Consider the following 21,680-nt stretch of genomic DNA (forward strand, 5'->3'; position numbering starts at 1 on the left):
TTCCCTGCAGCGGGCACTCAGCGACGTCGGCGAGAGCCAGCGCAGCCCCAGGATGACCTCTCCCCTTGCCTGGTGACGGGCCTGCAGCAATGCGAGGTGCAACAATTTATTGCCAACAAAGTGCAATTTGCTCCTGTTGAGTTTGGTTGTAAATACGCTGCTGTCACCTGCTACCACCAAGCAGAACCACGGACCGAGGGGTCGGGGAAGTTTGGACACTGAAAAGGCACCACAGGTGATGGTGGATGGACGCGAGGGTGAGGCACAGGGACAAGAAGGTAAACACTGTGCTGGTCTTGGCAACAGCTTCCTTAGCATCCTCCATTTCTAGTGTACTACTGAGTCAAGGATTTCAGACACATCTGGGTAAAACCCCACTCTCCCTTGTTTCCAGAACACGTGTAACTGGCACCAGCAGTCGCTGGAGACCTTCCCTGTGTCCCTATGGCCAGTGGCTGAGCATGGCTGTGCAAGCAGTCAGCCCTCGCAGGATACAGCTTTCCCCAGGCCGGCACGCTCGCCGCCGCCAGCCTCGGGGCCGGGGTTAGAGCCCAGCCACAGGCTCCCTGGGGAGGCAGAGCAGGTCAGGCGGGGAAGGGAGCGTGGGGGAATGAGGGCTGCCAGCAGCACCTTCTCTCCCAGGACCCTGAGAAGCAATGCTGCTGAGCTCCTCTCAAATCCCTCTCCAAGTCCTTCTGCCCTTGAGCTGCACCGTGGGGCTGGAGCTCCACCTGAACAGACTGTAATCACTGGAGATGGCCCGGAGGCTTTAATCCCCTGCCATTGCTGGCCAGTGGCAATGAAAAGCAATACAATCTTGCAGAACCCTTCTGGTTCATCTGTGTGGTCCTAAATACGGATCCAGTCTGGTTCCACCCAGCCGCGTTGGAGAGTAAGGAAAGCCCAGAGTCCTTCCCGGCCGTCAGCTTTGATTAAAGGTGTGGCAGAGAGTGACAGGTCTTGCAATCTTCCCAAGAGTTTAACACCATCAGCACTAGACTTATTTGAACTCGCCAGGAGACATAAACCCATTTTGGTGCCTCCTTGGAAAGTACAGAACCCCCGGTAGCCTGAAAATGAGTGGGAGTCCTCTGCAGCCCTGAGTACCACCTCTGAGGCACGGCAGAGACCTGTGAGAAATACACCCCTTGCCCCCCTCTGTTCTCTCCCAAAGGATGGAGTCCTGAGAGTCCCTTTACTCTATGATTTGACCAGTCGTTCATGCTGAATATACCCAGGGAACTCTAGAAGCACGCATCTTTCAACAACGTCTGATTGTTATTTAGATGACTTAATTCCCTCTGAGACATCCCCTGACAAAAGGGCTAGCAGCATCCCGTGGTCAGTGCATGCCCCTCCGGGCGACACGGTGCCCCGAGAGCTTTACGGCAGCAAACCTACAGTGCGTTAATATTGTGAGGCATTACTCTGTGCAAAATGCATCCGTTGCCTTTCAAACCCGACACGCTCCAACATCCCGCCCCGTGGAAGCGCTCCAGCAAGCCGTAGCGTAGGTAACCTTCCTCCCGTCTATTGCCAGAGCAAGAGCTCCTACTGCAGCCTCTGCTCAAGTACAGAATCACCAACTGGTGCATTATTTATGGGAGACCTTATGCCCATCAGATCTTCGGTTTTCAGTATTTTTTTAAACCCTGCTGTAGAAAGTGAAGTATATTTTCACAAGTGTTCTCAGTTTATACAGCTTTAAGTGCCAGGTAGTTTCTAGCGTTGTGTCCCCAGAGGTCCAGCCCCGTCTGTCTCTGCCTCTCCTCCGTCCCGACGGCGGTGACAGGGCAATGCTCACTCAGCTCCTCTTTCCGTTTCGGATGTTGCACACTGCATTCACTTGATTATTTTTTTTTTTTCTAAAAACATATTCAATTTAATCACTGGAGGTTCTTTCGAAACTGTCATTACAAATGTGAAAATGCTGTACATAGATTTTGCTACATGTTGTAACTTTCCAGAATAGTTAGAACTCCAATCCCTTTGGTATTTTTATGTGAATATTTTCAAAGAACCAGAACTTCTGACATACGGTCATATTATTTGATAACGGGACTATGTATATTCACAATTCAGTCTCTACCCAACGCCTATGTGCTATTCCTAAAATAAAGCTACTGCCTTCTGCCTCCCGACTGCATGTACCTCTGTGTTCCGTCAAAAATTGCTTCTTAAAACAGCTGCAGGTGAAGGTTTGAGGAATTCTGCACCTGGCACTTCTGTGACTGCACTTCTTAATATTGGCCCCTTACACCTACAGGAGAGAAAGTCAGGATCTGACCTTGAGGGGTTTGGGCTGGTATGGGGAAAATAACTGCATAATTGTGAAAAGACCTGCTTTTGTATCAGCATTCAGGCTAGTGTGATGGATATGAGCAGCAAATTCTTAAAATAGCATGGATTTTTTTCTGCAGCCTTCAGAAGAAAACATTTAGTGAGTGTAAGAGCCGGTGAATTGTTTCCCTCTGAAAAGGAATTCTTGGCTGAGGTTGAGTTTATGTCCCTGGAGCAATTTATCTCCCTTTACACTAACAGCAGATAGATAGGGACCGGTTTCGTATCAGATTTCCTGGTTGTAGTTTAGCTTGTTTACAGCAGCCTGCTCGATCGCTGGGTCCTCCCTGGAGGCCACGGCACCGGCAACTGTACAACAGCTCTGAACAGAGTTAACAAAAATGTTACGGGTAGAAGTCCCTCGCTGGGCACACGGTTTTAAAGTGCTGGATACCTCTCCTGATGTTTCTTTAGCCCTGCTGTCCGATCAAACCTGGTTCTTCTGCAGCTCTGGGGATCTCGAGCTGCCCAGCGCGGCTGTCAGACCTCCCGCCGCGCAGCCCAGTGCAGCCCGGGCTGCAGTCCACAAACCGCCACAGAAATGATGATCCAGAGCTTCCTTTGCAGCATGATACATAACGAGAGTCCGCATCGTTCACTGCACATACTTGTTGTCTTGCTGTTTCTTGATTACTGCAAACATTAGGTAATTTTTCCCCAGGATGAGCGCACTGGCTGGACGCTCTCCTTTCAGCCTTGTACAGCCCAGGCTTAACAGAATGCCTGCGTCAGCCTCCATCATGGGATCGTCTTCACAGGAAAGCCTGTCCTTGGAAAGGAAATAATAACTCAGGCAGCAGCCGGGGGTCAGTGCGAGGAATGCAGCCGTGGCATGGCCCCGGCTCCACAGGGTGCCACTTCCATCCTCTGACAGACACAGGGAAACAGTGGCCGTGACAATCCCAGGTTACATTCCAAACTTCTGATTATTTAAGGATTTTGACTCTTTCCTGCAAGAAATGGGGGAAAAAAATCATCAAAAAGAAAATGAGCAGCTGTAGTGAAGTCATGGTGAGGACAAGATCACAGCTCCTGTTGGTGGACTTGCTGGGATAAAACAGTAGCGGGCTGGCATCTCCAAGCCAAACTGGAACCACATATGAACCCTCCCTCTAAGTATCTTGATAATGGCTTGAAGGGCCACGATCCGTAATTATTTTCCAGGTGCCATGAAAGACGCTGAAAAGACAAACAGAAGTCTCAACTTCAGACTGGAAGGGCTGGGAGTCAGGAAAAAGTGGCATAGAAGGAGAGGTAGCACAAGGCACCCAGATGCTGAATTGGAAGCCCTCAAGGATCTGCATTGTTCCAACACAATTTAGGAAAATCTGGGTTTTCCAAATTCTATCAGACCAAATTAAAGCATCTCCAATTGCAAGATTCAAAGACCTCTAGTTACGCCCGTAAGAATTATGAGCTGAGTGTGAAACAATGAGATGAATACAGATACTAGTTTTTTCTTACTTTGCTTTCTGGTTTCTTAGACTTTGGGGTGCCTTTTTTCTTTTTTTCTTTTTTTTAACCTTGCCTCCATTGTCGATCTAGAAAACTCAAAAGTGAAGGTGAGAGCTGAACTCCTGATTCTAGCAGCTGAGATTGTCAGAGAAGGGGTAAGTTTCACAAAACCTTTGGTGAAAGCAGTGCAGTTGGTTGCAACACGAAATGATAAGTGAGAGAGACAGAAGCAGCACCTGCACTAAGAGACGCTGCTCACGCCCGGCCAGCGATGGGGGACCGGCGTTCCCCAGGGGCTGCCCTGCTTTGGGTGACGCTTTCACCCAGGCGTCGCAGAAGAGCTGAGGACTTGCCAGTAAAACATGCCCTTATGGGATCACACACCGTAAAATTTGGGTTGATAACTCCACTGTCGGGACGTGAGTTAGACTTGCGTGAGGACAGTGCCCATCCTCCATCTGCCCTCCCAGTCAGCGGGTTACCTGCCCAGCAAGAGACACGGGGCTTCTCGGTAGAGCTGCACCCCGATTTCAGGGATGTATGAGCTGCCTCCTTCCATGGTCTCTCGCTGTGCTGGAAGGTCCCTCTTCATCATTCTCCGTGTGTTATTTGGCTGTGTTTATCAGGTTTTTCAGACAGATGATGCTGAAGCCAAAATCTCCAGCCTGGTCCCAGAAGGGAACCTGATTCTGGGATTAACCTACAGGCTCAGAAACGAGTTTATGAACCCCAGCCCACGGATGAACTCTGCTCTTTGCAAGGCTTAGACTTAAACTTTGAGACAGGACTAGCTGTCAGCTCCCCCCTGCGTCCCGGGCTGTCAGTCTGAGAGGACATCATCACGGATATTTTTTTATTGTTACTTGTCCCTTCTCTAGCTGCGCAGATTGCTTAAGAGAATGGCACTCTGTGGAGTTTGACCCGTCAGCCCCGATAGTGAAAATAATACACTTCTCACCAGAGCCACGGGAGACCGAAAGAGTAACTTCGGGCAATTAGTTTAACTTTGACTATAAATATTCCTTCTCATTCCTTGTGACACCGTTAACAGCTCCGCTGGCAAATCCCGATTCTCTGGCAATATTTAAGCTGCCTGTCAGTTGGCAGAGGCTTGGTGGTGCCCGGCGCAGGGAACAGAATGAGACCCAGCTGAGCGCAGTAAGTTCCCTTTCGGCTTCTACCTCGAGTCGGGGAGCTCCGGTTGGTGCGTGGGTTCGGGGCTGCTGCTGGGCTGCGTTTCAGCCCCGGCGAGCGGTGGTGTCTTTAGGAGGTGGATGGACCTGGGAATGCTTTAAAAAAAAATCCCGTTGAGGCGGCATTTAGAGTGATACAGTCCCAACGGGTTACTCGAGACCCACGTGGGCTGTGTCTCTCCCGGGACCATTGATAAAGGGCTGGCTTCAGCGCCTTCATTTCAATGCCACGGATGTTCCTTCCTCACAATCTCTGGCGAGGAAAGCGCCGCCGCCTGTGCCAGGAACCGAGGGAGACTGGGCTGTGAGCTGAATTCACAAAACGGGCAAAATTTCCACTGGGCCGGGGCAGAGTTAGGATGTGAAATCAGAGCAACCGCGTCTACTGCATTTTTCTTAATGCCCAGCCTCATCCCTGGCTCTGGGAACCGCAAGAGGAGCTTTAACTGGGCACCTGTATCCAGCTCCGGGAATCTCCCCTGGAGCATATCCCGTGTTCCCTTTCCTTACTGACGGGCAAAACAGATGCCTGAGAGCTCTGCCCCTGATCCACGCGCGGTTCGGAGGCAAAGACACAACGCTCTCCTGCACGTGTGGCTGAATCCCGAGTGAGACTGAGCGTATGTAGCTTACAGCCCTGGCTGTACCGCTGGTGGCGACCACCCGCCGCGGGCCCTGAGGTGGGAAGTGTCTTGGGATGAAAAGAAACAGCAATATCAGGGCTGTGAAAGAGAAAGTAAGAGGTGTTGGAGCGGGGTTAGCAACTTCCCAAGGTTGACGTACCAAACTCTATTTTTCTTTTCCTAGTTGAAGGTTAAGCATGCCAATAAAAACTCAGCAAGAGCCAAGACACATTGCCTCTTAAAGAGGTAAGATAGCACTGATCTTCTGATCGTCAGTGCCCTGCATCCTTGCAAGGCAGAAGCTCCCAAAGAGTTTAGTGGGATCTGGGGGCTTTATAAGGCACAGAAGAGGCTCTGCCAGGGTGCTGCAAGTCCCCGGTCCCCGGCCGGTGCTGCCACCGCTGCCACAGAACATGGCTCTGTATCATCTTCGGCTCTTGTGCTGGAGGCTGCTAATGTCTCGGGATACAACCCGCCAGCTGTGGGACTTTATCTAACACTGGGAAACTGCTTATTTATGGCCCAACCTTTTCATAAGTGCACAAGCCCACAGCCCTGCTCCAGGCAGAGCCCGAGCTGCAGGACCGGGTTGTAGCAGGGACACGGGACAGGGCTTGGTCTCACGAATACTGCCCCGGAGGAGAAATGGCTGCGTCTCCATCACCACGGCACTTGTGATGCCATTCCCTCTCCTCTCTTTCACACACCTGGGCAGTAGGTACCCGGCGGTGCCAGCGCTGCAGGAGAGCAGCCAGGGGCGCTTCAGGCATGTCTTCAGGTCACCGCTGAGCTACGGGCAGGTTCCAGCCGCCGTTCCACACATCGACAAAGGGGTGAATCCGGCAGCGGTTGTGAAACAGAGGGACAGGTCGGCTGTTTCGGTCTGTGCTTTGCCACACGCCGGGGCGTTCAGAAGAAGAACTTGTTCGACCGCTTGTTGTCCAACCATCCACGTCAGGAGCCCCGGGCTGGTGCAGGCCACCCTTCGCCCCACCTTCTCCAGCTTTTTGGCAGGGGGAACCTTATAAGTGTTGCCTTACAAGTGCAAGAGAGGCCAAAGGACCGGGCCAGCCGCGTCGGCAGGAGGACAAGGACCAGCGGCCACCCAGCCCAGCCGTCCTGGCGACGCCGGGGCTGGTCCCGGGGCTGAGTCGGCTGCGAGGCGGTGCCAAGGCCGGGGAGTGCCGGCTCTGCCGCTCTTCGGAGGAACCATCTCCTCGGCTCAGCTGGGTAAGAGAAATAATCCCAAACCTGCTCTGTGGCTGGAGCGTGGCAGGGAGGGGCTGGGGCCAGGGATCCCTGGAGACCGACGGTGGCCACCCCGCGGTGGTCCTTGCCCCTGCTATGGCTGCACCAGGGCTGCCACCCGCCTCCTGTCCTGCTCTGGAAGCGGGACCAAGCCTGGGTGAGGGGAGGAGGAGGAAACGAGGAGGAACTGCGTTAATTCAAATACCTGACCAACCTCCCTGCGTGAACTTTATCCTGCCCCTTCCTCCAAAGGACAGCAGCCTGGCACCCCCAGGCACTCCGGGGGGCTCCAGGGAGCCCTCACAGGGGTCCCTCAGTGATGCCATGTCTCCTCATCAAGCATTCCTGGACAAGAAAATGAGGTTTTATTCCTGTGGGAAGCACATGAATATCTCATCTGTAGGGAATGCCTCTGCGGGCTGGTGTGCAGGAGGGAGCCCCAGCTCCAGCACCAGCTCCTCCACCGCTTGGTGCCAGTCCCACACCGCTGCACTGTCTATCGGTGGTACCTGCTGCTCATCCCCTCTGCCCCGGCCCTCTCCGGCGTGGCAGAGGGTCCGTCTGCCCCTGTGCTTGGTGACACGCTGCCAGCCTCCCTTCCCGATAAGGGAGCGGAGAGGGCAGTGCCCGTTCGCTGAGGAGCCAGGCTTTCTCCGGAGGAGACCCAAGCACTCTCTGCACCCAGGCTCAAGATCTCACTGTGGCAAAGGAGGAAAAATGCCACCACTGCCAGAGCAGTTCACGTGTCTTCACATCCCGGCTGCTCATCACGGGCACGTTTCTGACAGCAGCTTTTCACCAAGGCCAGTCCCACAGTGCTGCTGCCCTGGACCCGCAGGCTGTCATCACCGGTTGTGCCACATCCTAGTCCTTTCCTCCGGCTATTTCAGCTCTTTACACCTCTTCTCTAATGCTCCCACTTCTCCGCCAGCTAGAAAATTAGCCACTGCAAAGGAAATCCAACCAACCTACGGCTGGCCTGCCTGCTGGCAGCCTCTTCACATCACAGAAGTGGAGTCACGGATGAAGGCAAATACCAGAGATAAGAGCCTTCTCCAAGGCTCCGGCATGAGCAGCACCGCAGCTAGAGCCACAGGACCGATAACCCCCGAATTATTCAAGGAACGGTCAACACCTTCACGGTGCTGCCACATCCTCTCCTAACCATGCAACCCATTTTTTGACAGATATATGCATCAAGATAAAGAAGCACTTGGCCTGCATAAGAAACCATGGAGACCACCAGCAGCACTCCATCCTCGGTGACCCCCCCCTGGGATGTGTTTCCCCAGAAGATGCTGGACTCCATAGACATTGCTGTTCTCGTGCTGTACTTTGTATTTGTCCTTGCCGTTGGGTTATGGGTAAGCAGATATCGTTAAAAGCTTTCGTATGTGCCCTGTTATACCGAAAAATATGGCTGTTTGGGCCTCAAATTATTTTACTTTGGCTCAAATCTGGCTGCACTTCACTGGATTCAACTGAACAAGCGGAAAGAAAGAGTTTACAGGTCCTTTTCCTCACTTCACCCTGGGGAAGTGGCCTCACTGCTCCAGAGGAGAGCTGTTCAGCTCTACTGTTTGCCAAGGTTTTGAGAACCCTTGTAAGGAAGAGGTTGTCTAAGTACAAAGTATTGCTAATAATAACGTTTTGTTCATCCAGGAAGGAATTGCTGTCCTATAAATCACCTGTGCCTGTCTGCAGTGGTCTCGACAGCAGATTCCGTAAATTAAAAATACTGTTTATATATAATTAAGGCAGAAGGACATCCTTCTGGCATGGCTTTTGCAATAGCAAAAGCACAATCTGGCTGTCGTAAGGCAGAGATTAATAGTTTCTCCCTTCAAATGTGGTGCATAACTCTCAAGGTGTTGCATGAAACCATCTGAAATCTCTGAAGAACAGGAGTCAATGAGTAATACGTGCAATGCCGAGCATTTCTCCTGGCTGCACCTAACAAATAGGATGTCCGCAGTTCTTGTCCAAAATTGCATGCCTTCCTTGTGGATCTAGAGTGATTTAGTTTGCTTATCACAGAAAACATTTAATCAGGATGCTGAGATGATAGAAAACTTTGCACAGGGCTTAGAGCATTGACCGGTCCCTTCCCTCATCTGCTGCTCTCTTGTCCCCCAGGATTTCCCAGCAGCAACCGCAGGTCCTTCAAGAAACCCTTTGCTTTCATCTGATGACAGTACAGAGTCTCCCTCGGGGGAAGTTGCTCGGTGATGCTCTGAGCAGCAACTGAAATGATTGCTAAAACCTATGTTCTGCTTTTCTGCTTTCCCAGTCTATGTGGAAGACGCAGCGCAGCACTGTAAAAGGCTACTTTCTAGCCGGAGGGCAGATGGTTTGGTGGCCTGTAAGTATCTTTATCGTTACACTGCTTGTGCCCCTAGGCTACAGCAAGACTGAAAAACGCTTCTGTCCAAGCAGAACTTATTTCTCGAAACAGAAAAAAAAAACCAAAAACTTCCATGTTTTGCAAAGACCCAGTTATAATACGGGCTTTTTTTTTTTTTTTTTTTTCCATATTTGAGACTGGGGAAGCGGAGCTGTTGTAGGGAACCTACCACAGCCCTGCGCCCTGCGAGAGCCAGCCCGCCAGCTTCTAAAGCCTGTCCGGCTCTGCATGCTTTGATCTGGAGATTTCCAGCGTTAACTGGGTGGTCCCCATTGCCGATGTAGCTTTATGTTGAGCCAGTCTGCTAGGTAGGGTATTTCATTTGGGCTGGGCTGGTGAGTCAGGATGCAATAGTATGCACTAATATAAGAACCTGATGACCTGCCATTTCTACTTGTTACCTCTACCTTCTGCCCCGCTCCTCCACAAGAGACTAGATGCTGTTTTGGAAGCAGGATGGTCCTAAACATGCCCACAAATGAGTGATAGGCAGCGTATTATGAAAGAAGCTGGAGAGAGGTGCCAGAGCCACTGAACATGTAGGCAAAAGAAGGAGGTGGCAGAGGGTGACAAGGATTTCATGTCCTCCATAGTCATGAGTGGGGGATCAGCATCACTGTGTTCCCATGAGGCTGAAAACAACGCCTTGTGCCAGGGCCAGATCCAATTTCCTACCTTTTTCCAGGTGGGTGCATCCCTGTTTGCCAGCAACGTTGGAAGTGGCCACTTCATCGGGCTGGCTGGATCGGGAGCTGCCTCAGGAATTGCCGCAACAGCCTACGAGTGGAATGTGAGTGTGGCACGGCGGCTCTGTAGCCATCTCTGTGCTGGACAAGGCAACTCCCAGCACCACCGAGTCACCACACAAGGGGATAGGTCTGGCCAATCCAAAGGCTCAGATTCCTGCCGCATGAGCTAGAACTCACCACCAGCTGCTGGGGGTTGGAGGCCTCTGAGGGATAACCCAGACCCCGCGTACCCATTGATCCATCCAATCGCAGCCTTGACCAGCATCGCTGACCTTCCTTTCCATTTGCTTTGCAGGGGATGTTTTGTGTTTTGGTGCTGGCCTGGCTATTCCTTCCAATTTACATAGCAGCAGGAGTAAGTAGATGGGATGTTGTGTCCATTAATGATTTGCTGCTATTTAAACCACCTGTTTGGCTCATGGGCTTAACCGTCTCCTGCTGCGCTTGTGCATCTGCCGGAAGGGCAGGGCATGAGCCACAGCGCTGCTCCGGTGGCCAAGGCTAAAGGGGACAAGAGCTGCTGCCTGGGAACAGCACTGAGGGTTCGGGTGTGGGGGGTCAGACTTCTCCGCTACCCCTGGCAATGCAGCACAGTCGCTCCATCTCCCGAGGAGATGGAGCTCTCATATCACAGTTTGCAGTGAGCCTTATGTCAGATGTTATAGCAAAGTCAGTGCCCGCTAAGCTGTTGCGCTGGCCTAAGTAGGCAGCCGAGAACCAAGTATCAGCACAGTGCAACTGGCAGGGCTCTTCTGGTCTTCTACCAGGGCAAGCCGCCCCCGCTGGCTCCGTGGGTGAGCCCTCTGCAATTCGCAGGAGCGACTGCGTACCACCTTCTCTGACGGTTTGTCTCTCGCGCAGGTAACTACCATGCCTGAGTACTTGCAAAAACGTTTTGGAGGCAAAAGAATTCAGATGTTCCTGGCCATTCTCTACTTGTTCATCTATATCTTCACCAAAATATCAGTGAGTAGAAAAAAACATGGAAACAGACTGAGTCAAATTTACTTTGGAAATGTGCTGATCAGCGAGGCTGAGAATGCAACTACCAGCCTTTCCCTATATTAGCAGAAAAGGGTGTATTATCAAAATACTGGAGGAAGATAGACTATAGTTGTTTTGAGAACTTACACAAAAGAATAACTTCTTTTGTTTTCCTGTGAAGGATCTGAACACTTGCTACAGCAAGAGGGAAAGCTAGGTGTCAACGTCCTGAGCAATAGCTCATTGAAAAGTTGAGCTGTGAGTGTAGATGCATTTGTTGTCAGATTTTGTACATCTGGCAGCTTACCCAGTTTCTTCCCTTTGCATATTTATTGCCTGCACAGACACCGAACGCTGTTATGTGCAGGATGAATAAGAGCGTAGGAGTCGGTATGCATTCAGGTGAAAGGAGTTTAGTGATTTATTGCACCCGTTTGATGTAGTGCCCTGAATAAATAACTGAATCAACCCTTGCGCAACACCTCACTAGCTGTTTATTAACCGTGCAGCAGTGCATGAATCTGTGAAATCAGACAAGTCCCTGCCGGTGTTTTTCCTGTATGTAGAGGGCCAAAGTGGGACGCGCTGTCTGACACACGCCTGCCTGTGTCCCTTCTGAAACGGATGCTATTCATGGGGCTCAGGTGGCACCAAGCAGCCAGGCTCAGGTTCTCCTCTAGAAAAAAACCTAACCATTTGATGCAAGTCTCTGATAATACAATTCCTGAGAGGGAACGGATTGTTCAGGTGCTTTTATATCTGTCTGTCATTCTCTGGTCTGCAGTTTGCCTATCCTAAAGCTCTCCTAAAATGCAGCATCTTCACATAGCTGCAGAGCTAGCAGGTCAGGGCTGGGTCCCAGCCCCAAGGACACTCTTCCTTATTATCTCGCTGTCACTGTGTCAGCAGGGAGGAATTCGCATTATGGCAAACCCGTGCTGGGGCTGGCGGCAGGCCGAGGCACCAAGGGAGGTTTGCACCACGGGTGCTCCGGTCCCCTGGCCAGCACAGCCCTCCCCACCCAGCTCGCTGGTGCTCTGGGAAAGAGATAAACTCACCCCACCCAAATGCCTTTTTCACAGAGCCCTGTGCGTGCTCCCCCTCTCTCGGGACAGCTCCATCATCGCCCTCCCTGTCCCCCCCATGAGCAATAATAAACTATTTAAGAGGGATGTGCCACGTGGAGAAGATGCTGTGGGGAGCTGGGGAGTCACAAGCAGTTACAGACCAGACTGGTCCCACTAAAGGAGAGAGCTTGGTCAGCTGAATGCTCACACTTGCTGGCACTAGTAGCTTTGAGGGGCTCGGGAATATCATTGCAACTGTGGTAACTATATTTTTGTCTAGGTCGATATGTATGCTGGGGCCCTCTTCATTCAGCAAGCCTTACACTGGGACCTCTACATCGCTGTGGTAGGCCTGCTGGCAATCACAGCCGTTTACACTGTTGCGGGTACGTGGCCAAGTTTCAGATCACACCGCAGATCCTGCTCAGTGAGCTGAGCGTGCTCATGCAACGCACCGTGCATCCTTGTACTCCTGATAGGAGTCCTGCGTTTCCCATACTATCTGCGTTTCCCATGAGTATGGATAATGGGAGGGGGGGGGGAGCGACTGACAACTCGCCTGTTAAGAAAAAATTACCAGGTAAGAGTAAATGAATACCGCTTATACGGCCATCCCAGATACGCATGCATGTCAGTTCTGCTTTAAGGAGAAGCTATGCTCGAGGCATTTGCACAATACATTTTTCCTCCGGGCTTTTTGGAGGTATGAGTGATTTACATAACAATGAACCGTGTAATGCGGAAAGCATTGTCAATCTTGGGTGCCCTTTCAGGGTTTATGAGTGGCCAAATGGAAAAAAGCCATGCACGGAGTAAGCGGCAAATCCCAAACAAAAAAAACTTTCCTCCTTTCTCAGTGCTCACCCCAAGTAATGTTGCTCATAAAGATCCCCCCTCCTTTTTTTTTTTTTTAAGTTCTCCTCCTTGTTCAGCTCGGGCTTTGTTTTGGAGCTTTTCCCTGTATTTCCTGTAGAAGTACTTATACTGGACTTTGGCTTTTTAGTGACAAAATGGTGACTCATTCTGATTCAAAACATGAGAAATTTCAGCCAAAGTGTCATGCACAGGAATTGGCCGAACTGGCCCCCAACACAGTCAGAACCCGCCAGCCTGCCAGGCACGGGGCTCCGCTTACGCCGCTTGTCAAAAACTTCTGCAAAGCGTGAGATGCTACGACAGAACAAACCCAGTTTCCCACAGTTTGCTGCTTCTCTGCTCTCTTAGGTGGCCTGGCAGCTGTCATATACACAGACGCTCTGCAAACTCTCATCATGCTGATCGGGGCTGTGACTCTCATGGTCTTCAGTGAGTGTTTCCCTGGGGTTTTATTGCTAAAATTATGATAGAAGCTTTACCAAGTACTACAAACAAGCTGGATCATCACAACTGACTACTCAATTGATGTTCTGGGAACTGCTTTCTGTATATTCTCCTGTTGGAATACATGCTTGTACAAATAATCCTACAGTAGTCCTTTATGTGGTAAAAATGCATGAGTAGTCCTAGAGAAATAGGTTCTGAAGCAGTATTATAGGTGAACGAGCAGCTTCTCTAGCCAGCAGTTTCAGTGTTATACCACTCCCCAGCCCAATGTTAGAGTCAATAGCTTCTGATTTTTAAAGAGTATTTGTGGAGGATCCCCCATAGCAAACTACAGAGACTGAAAATCAGAGTACCGTGCCAGGAAGATGTGATAACTGCTTCTCATGACCTATTTTAGGCTTTGTTGAAGTTGGCGGTCTTGAAGGTTTGCAGACAAAATACTTTGATGCCATTCCCAGCACTCGCAAGGAAAACAGTAGCTGTGGCTTGCCAAGAGAAGATGCTTTTCACATTTTCCGAGACCCTGTTAACTCTGACCTTCCCTGGCCAGGAGTTTTGGTGGGAATGACCATCCCCTCCCTCTGGTACTGGTGTACAGATCAGGTGGGTTTCTGTTTTATTTCTCTGGTTTCAAAACATGCTATGGGTTGTTTGAATCTGATTACAAGCCTAGGGTTTGCAACGCAGCCTGGACTGGCTTACTATTTCTGATGCAAATTCAGTAAAATCTGATGCTTTCAACCCTAAAGATGCAAAACTTGATATGAACAACTAAATTTTGGGAATAATTTCAACATAAAAAGGGGTAAGAATGTGCTTGTGAGTTAATCCCAGTCTATAAAGATGATGTATTTTTTTGTTGTTGTTTTCTTTTATTTTTTTAACTTAAGCCATTCCCTTCATGTGAACCACCTGTGAACTCACACTTTCAACTTTCCAGGGCTCTGACTACCATCCCTCCCAGCGACAACATCAGAGCCAGCAAGACTAGAGCCCTAAGCAGCCTCCTGATGTTGCTGTAGTACTCTTCATTCTAACTCATTTTGCTCATGTCAGACTCTGTCCTGCTTTGAGAGGAGGGCTGCTGACCCGGCCAGGCTTAGCCATCGGCTCAGGGAAGTCCCCAACAAAAGAAGAAGAAAAATCTCAGCCTGAGTATGATTAGTTAAGGAACAGATCACACAGCATGGTATCCTGCAGAAGCAAGGCTCAGACTTGATGACACAAGCAGTGACTTTAAGGTCTATGTTTCTGGAAAGTACTCAGGATCTGAAGCGAGAATTATAAAGCTACAGCCAAGCTCTGTATTCACCCTGCTAAGATTTCAATAGTTTAGAGGAGGATAAAGTATACGCATGAACGCAACTGGTATCACGTCATCTACAGCTGACAGCAGACCAAACACGTTTCTTAATTTCTAGGTCATTGTTCAGAGGTCCCTTGCTGCTAAAAACCTCTCTCACGCCAAAGGAGGCTCCTTGATGACCTCCTACTTGAAAATTTTGCCCCTCTTTATGATGGTGATGCCGGGCATGATCAGCCGGGTTCTCTTCCCAGGTAAGTGCCGAAGGAGAGATCTGTTCCCTCTATTTATGTAGGTTGTGCCTACTCTACCGAGCTGCAACGGCCTTTACCGAATAAGTTAAAAGGTTGCAATGCATCAAATGCCCAAAGTATGAAGAAACTTGCTTCCAGTTACAAGCGGAAGAATGCGCATCGTCCTACAGCAGACCCCAGGCACATATCGCGCACCGTGCTGCTCCACGTGCTACAGCAGTTGTGCTGATCCATTCTGAGCCTGCTACCCGCAGCTGCTCTGCGTTTCGATCACGCACTTAGGACCTTCCTGCACCCAACATGTTACTCCTCCTGCAATTTAAGTTTGAGGCACTGAGAGAAATCCTAACCTACCCCCCGGAATGTCATAAACTGCTCACGCGGTGGGAACATGTGGATGTGCCTGTCGGGCAGGAGCTGAGCTAGCGGTGGGTGGATAGCTTCAGTCCTCAAGCGAGCAACATTCCTAGAGAAGAATTAGACGTGCAGCGCAGGTCAACTGCTTATACGAAGTGCATCTTTTGCATGGAAAGAAAAAAAGGGAAAATGGGGAAGCTCGGTGCTGCCCTTACCTTGCTGTGTCCTCTGTCATTTTCTGGAAGCTTTCCAAGCTTTCCAGTATTTCACTTAGAAAGCAGTTTACAACATTCAGTAGACTAACTTGTTTAGATATATTGGTTTATTGTGGCTACGGAATACTCCCTCTCACTCCCCCTTGCTTATTTTAGATCTGGTGGCTTGTGCAGATGCAGAAATTTGCCGAAAAATCTGTGGCAACCCGTCTGGCTGTTCCGATATTGCTTATCCTAAGCTGGTCATAGAACTTCTGCCTGTAGGTAAGGGGCTTGGTAATGGTGCTGGCACTGATGAGTATGGTATGCACCAGCCAAAAGCCATCCGTGAGAGAAATTTAGAGAGCAAATTACCCTGCAACTATAATTTCAGTGGGGTTTATGTTGGCCTTGGTGAGACAGCGGCAAGGGACAGTGTGCAACAGGAGAGATGGGTGATGATCCAGTATCCAGAGGTCTAATTCAGTCAAATTTGGATAAGAGATAAAGCACATATGCTTAACAACGAGAATCAACTGTTAACACCTTGCTAACACTGCCATTTTACAATTGGGGCTAAAACCATTTTTTAAAATCTGTTCTAGTCCAAAGAATTTGAAGACATCCTATAGTGGGGTTACTGGGGATTCCTCGGGGCAGCTGTACTTCTCCTTCTCTTTCCAGGACTCAGGGGCCTGATGATGTCAGTGATGATAGCAGCTCTCATGTCCTCCCTGACTTCCATCTTCAATAGCGCCAGCACCATTTTCACCATGGACCTCTGGAAACACTTCCGTCCTCGTTGCTCTGAGTGGGAACTCATGATCGTTGGCAGGTATGGAGAACTAGGACACGCGTGTTGTATCAGAGCCTGACCATTAGAGACACATCTCTGCACACCTTGCAGCCTGCTGCCCCTGTGCAGCTGTAGTATCTTCATACAGCACAGGTTTGGTGGAGGACAAGAGTGGGGGCCTTACGGTTAGGAGAGGTCTCAGTCAGAGTCTTGCAAGCTGAGCAATTGGAAAAGAATGGTCTGAACTAACAGTAATGACATTTTATTCTTGCACAGGGTCTTTGTGCTGCTGCTCACTGTGGTCTCCATCCTGTGGATCCCACTGGTACAGGCTGGCCAGGGAGGGCAGCTCTTTATTTACATCCAGTCGATCAGCTCCTACCTGCAGCCCCCCGTTGCAATGGTGTTTATACTGGGTTGCTTCTGGAAAAGAGCAAATGAAAAGGTAACAACTCTGCTGTGCTCAGTGCAGTCACCTCTGCGGCCTCGCTGTCCTCACGAGAGCCCTGCAGTTCAAACCACCACCCCAGGCTGCTGCTCTGCCACCTTTTGTCATGTTTGGGACAGTGAATGTGCCCAGACCTCTGCACAACCCAAGCGACCATCACCCACACAGGAGGGAGCATTTCCTGCTGTTTTTCAAAGACTCCGCTTGCATTTCAGGAGTGAGATGCCAGTGTTGGCATCCTAAGTTCTCAAGATGTTATTCTTAAAAGTCTCCAGAGAGGGAGAATGCCCAGGGAGGTGTGTGATCAATTGGAGAGCTCACCTGCCCTTTGCAGTAGCAGTTTTCCCTCATCTGCAACCTGAATCTTTCCAGCTGCGTAACCAACATCACTCCATTGCAGGGTGTGCTTCACAAATCTTGAAGCCTGTTAGGGGCTTATTAGCCATCAGCTTGTTTATTACGCGGACTCGTATTATCTGCATCAGGGGGGCTACAGAAGGCACAGTGAGCCCAGAGAGTGAAGGAGCCACACCAACTGGCATCAGGAGTCCTAAACCTCCAGTTCCTCCACAAACTCCGATACTGGGAAAAGGGTAAAGTCTTCCCAACCTGGGCTTGGGTTATGTGGAGAGCATCTGTCGGCCCCCGAGGGTTAAGGCAACCATTAGGATACAAATAGCACTCTTCAAAGGATTCTGGCATAAGATGTTATCCTTCCCCTCCATACCAAAATTAATGACCCACTTGACCCCACAGAGGAGAGGTACCAGGCTACTGTAACAGCACTGGCAGACCTAGATTGCAAGAGCAGAAAAGGGAGGAAAAGAAGCCCACCAAAAAAACCAAACCAACCCCACAAGGAGAAAGCCTGGCCAGCTTGTAGCCTGAGCATGTAGGTATAGCCCTGGATCCCGGGTGGACGCACGCTGCTTGTTCCAATAAAGAATACCCTTCCTTTCCTAGGGCGCGTTCTGGGGCCTGGTGATCGGGCTGCTGCTGGGCGTCATTCGGCTGGTGCTGGACTTCATCTACCCAGAGCCCCAGTGCGGCGAGACCGACCTCCGACCAGGCGTGGTGAAGTACATGCACTATCTCTACTTCTCCATGGTCCTGGCGGCGATCTCCACGCTCACTGTGGTGGTCGTGAGCATGCTCACAGAACCCCCCTCGGAAGAAATGGTGCGTCACCCCTTCAGATTTCTTTTCTTATTTGTAAATGTTTTCCAGGATGCCCCACACTACATCCATGGAAATAACGTGGGGATAAATAATCCAGAAATGGAAGTTTCCATTCATTCTTTATTGATGATCACACTTGCAATAACCTGTAACAGCAATCCCTCCTCTGCTCCAGCACCCTGCTGCCTTATTTTGTCCCATAAATCCAGAGTCCCACCCTGGAAACTGGTCAACAGTAGATGCTACAAAGAGCTGTTCTTAAGTTCAAAGATGTGTGTTTAATCCATGACAAATTAGCTTTTTCCCTCTATTTTCCAAGAAATTCCAGCTTCTGAGTCATCTTTATCAACTTTCTTACTAACTTAGTGAGGAACCATTTTTACTCGCAGAAAAAAAGAAATCAAAGGCAGAGAGCACACTTCCTCTGGAACAGGTTTGTGCCAGTTTGACTATTTTCAATAGATATACCGAGGCTACAGAAAAACATTATTAGCAGAAAGAAGGGCCAGAAGGGACCTTCAGAAATCATGCAGCCAACGCATCCTCGTGCTTCGAGACAGGACTAACCTGATGTATTTCTGAAAGACCTGGTGAACTTACTCTTAAAAGTCTCCAGAGAGGGAGAATGCCCAGGGCGGTGTGTGATCAATTGGAGAGCTCACCTGCCCTTTGCAGTAGTAGTTTTTCCTCATCTGCAACCTGAATCTTTCCAGCTTCATGTTGTGCTCATCCCTTTCTGTCCGCCCTATCGTTGATACTGAGAACATTCCTCTTTAATGAGTCTTTTACATAGTTGAAGAAAATTTATCATATCTCCCGCCTGTCTTCTCTTCTCTCAACAACCCCAGTTCTTTGAATCATTCCTCCCTGGCCACAATTTCCATTCTTTTGCTCCCTTCACTGACCCGCTCTCAGTCTGCATCCAGTGACGGTCCCGTGCAGAAATGTCTCCTCCTCGGTAACAAAGAGTGAAGAATGCCATCTGTACAAACAGCTATCGTGTTCCAGACAAAATTAAACCCAACATGCCGGCGGTAGCCATCGCTTCTGTAGTTACCAGCTGAGCACTTAGCTGTTCACCTGCTCCACCAGAGCAGGAGAACAGATTTCAGTCCCTCTAAGTATTCTCTCTGCAGGCTACTACTGCTACTGCTAAGGTAGTCCTTGAAACAACCATGAAAACAGTTTTCTTTAACACAGGCCATCAGATAAGTCGGCTTACCTGGTTCACACGTGGGGATCTACCAGTCAAGAAAGACCTAGCAGTCAGCCCTTCCCCCGATGCTGCAAAAGGAGTGTGTGAAGCTGAGCGTCCAGCTCTCCAGATTGATATAAGCATTGCTTCTGAAAATAGTTCAAATGATAATAAATGTAAGTGCTCCGACATCGTATTCAGTAATACCTACACTTAACAACCCTAGGCATTATGTAAAGCCTTTGAAGACAAGAAACGTTAAAGCTACTTCCTCTGGATTTCTGTAACTTCAGGGCATGCCAAAAGGTTTTTTACCTGACAGTGTTACCTAAGCAGAAGTTTAGTTTCTTTTCCATCTCTTGATGGCATTAGATGTGCTTGAAATCAAGAAGGAGCTGGATGGGATACAGAAAGCCATGCCCATTATCCTGCACCAGCGACTGGTGCTGCTTGCACCTGCTGCCAGGAGAACTGGTTGAAAAAGGGGAGGGTGGAGGAAAAACACAATCATTTTCATGAAATTCCATTTCTGTTTTTCAGTGATGTTTTCTGATCGACTCTAGCAGCAGGGAGAACCCAGAGCCCTGGGCGGAGTTCTTGACAGATCAGTGAAGGAGGATTTACATTTTTTAAAACTTGTACTTGTCGGTATTAGGTACAAACACACATAGCAACTCACTCTGCATTTTCCAGCGATGATTACCATCACTTGTTTTTGCCAGGCTTGGGACACTGTTTATATAATTTTGCAGCTTTTGCTGTGTATTCCTTTGATCTATAAAAAGCTGTTGAAAAGATCAGTAAATTAATGAATTGCGGTGCAGATCTCCCAGCTGCTGGGAAGCCTCACGTTTGCTGTGCACGAGCGCTGTCTTCCCAGTATTTAGATGTATATGTCCTAACCCACACCAGAGCTGGGAAAATTCAATTTACACGTGTGGGGCGTGGAGTAACCCCAAAGGGAGTAGAGCATACACTTGCAAGAGCAAGCTGATGGGCACCAAGCAGCTACAGCTGAGCTTTTAGGCTTGGTCTACTGTTACTCTTTATTAAATGTTGGGAACAGCAGAACTTGAGCTCAGACCTCCAGGGAGGAATGAGATTGATTCCAATCAATCTACAGCCCCCAAAAGATGCTAAATGAAGGGACTCCTAAACCTCAGTGTAGCTAGTGTATTCATTTAAAGAATGCTGGTGCATTTTTGCATCAAGACCCTTTGTACAGGACCACACTGACACATTCCTGGGATGTGTTTTGTTGGTGAGATTTATACCTCACTATTGACTGTCTTTCTAGGTACGACTAACGCCAAAGGGAACTCGAAGCTGATGACCACCTTTCTGTGGCTCTGCGGGATGCAGCGCAAACAGGAAAACGACGAGAATGTGGCGCCGACTAAACCTGAGCCGCTTCCCGTGGCTTCCCTGGAGGAGAAACCGCTGGTGAAACACGTCCTGAACATCAACTTGCTATTATGTGTATGTGCTGGGCTCTTCCTCTGGGGCTACTTCGCATAGCAGTGGGCCGTTCGATTCCAGACGACAGCAACTAATTTTAATTGGTGTAAATAATAATGATTAGCAGAGGGTTAATGTAATTCATAATGCTTTCTAAATTTTATTTCTTTATTTAAGAAGACAGATCCTCCTCCCTAATCCTTTCCTTATTTCTAACGGGGGCCTGGCTGTGAGAGGTGCTGAGCGCTCGGCACCGTCACCGTCAGACCTGGACTGGCAACGAGGTGGGTGTAAAGAGCTAAGGAAGGCAGAAGAGGTTTGTTTGGTTATTTTAAATATTTAATTACGCTCTTTGGGGTTAGAGCGCTGCCTGGAATTCAGGAAGTCTAGATTCTCCACCTATTTATGCCTCTATAACCAGCTACAAGCACTTGTTTTCCCTTTGTTCAGCTCCTCTCCCCTGGAGGGCTGAGTGCCCGGCGGAAAGCCGTGCTGGTTTAGCTTTCTCCATCAGTGCAGCGGGCAAAAGCGCCTGTGCAATTAGTGCTCACGGGCCCGCTGACCTTTCTGTTTGTGCTGAGTTAGCGTAGCTCTCTCGTGGCTCACGTAGCCTGCCCCGCGTTGCCGCCTCCCCGCACAGCTCCAGCACGGCTCCCAGCGCTGCCATGGTGGGGCCGGAACAGAGAGTCGACACCGACCAACGCCAGCACCCACCCTGGAAACAGCCCCAAAAATGTCATCGGGGACAACTGAAGCAGCTAAACCAGCCCAAACCCTGCAGGTGCTGCCAGGGCGGAGGGCAGCGCAGGGCCTGCGGGCTCCCCCTCGCCTCCAGGGGCCATCCTGAGAGCGCTTCCATGCCATAAAGACCCTCGGCCGGTACCAACGACCCCTGTTCGCCATCCCCTGGGGAGGCCGGGCTGTGGGGGCGGTGTGATTCACCCTGGGGGCTTTGTGTAGCTGCTGATAAAACTTTATTAAAGAGCGAGAGCTGCTCCCTGCCTGCCTGGAGTGTGTGGGGCTTGGGGGGGCGGAGGGGAGCTGCCCGAGGCCTCGGGCCCAGCGCGGCCGCTCACCGGCTCCACCGGCCCCTCACGGGCTGCAGGCCCC

The 21,680-nt window shown here is 50.0% G+C and overlaps 2 protein-coding genes across 2 annotated transcripts in view; both read left to right on the forward strand.

The window, feature by feature from the left end:
- GRID2IP (glutamate receptor, ionotropic, delta 2 (Grid2) interacting protein) overlaps positions 1-76 on the forward strand; it is a 39,147-nt gene extending 39,071 nt beyond the window's left edge. Inside the window, 1 exon segment of the mRNA XM_009895077.1 lies at positions 11-76. Within this exon segment, the coding sequence (XP_009893379.1) occupies positions 11-76 (66 nt within the window).
- A 4,584-nt stretch (positions 77-4,660) lies between these two features.
- SLC5A11 (solute carrier family 5 (sodium/inositol cotransporter), member 11) lies at positions 4,661-20,630 on the forward strand. The gene is made up of 16 exons (XM_009894732.1): positions 4,661-4,953; positions 8,047-8,223; positions 9,150-9,221; positions 9,949-10,053; positions 10,308-10,367; positions 10,874-10,978; positions 12,344-12,449; positions 13,288-13,368; positions 13,784-13,989; positions 14,808-14,943; positions 15,672-15,779; positions 16,179-16,329; positions 16,567-16,735; positions 17,702-17,917; positions 19,126-19,288; positions 20,410-20,630. Exons 2-16 carry the CDS (start codon positions 8,092-8,094, stop codon positions 20,628-20,630), a joined length of 2,031 nt encoding a protein of 676 aa, XP_009893034.1. The 5' UTR covers positions 4,661-4,953; positions 8,047-8,091.
- The last annotated feature ends 1,050 nt before the right edge of the window (positions 20,631-21,680 follow it).

Source organism: Charadrius vociferus, unplaced genomic scaffold, assembly GCF_000708025.1.
Source record: "Charadrius vociferus isolate BGI_N301 unplaced genomic scaffold, ASM70802v2 scaffold600, whole genome shotgun sequence".
NCBI classification, from domain to species: Eukaryota; Metazoa; Chordata; class Aves; order Charadriiformes; family Charadriidae; genus Charadrius; species Charadrius vociferus.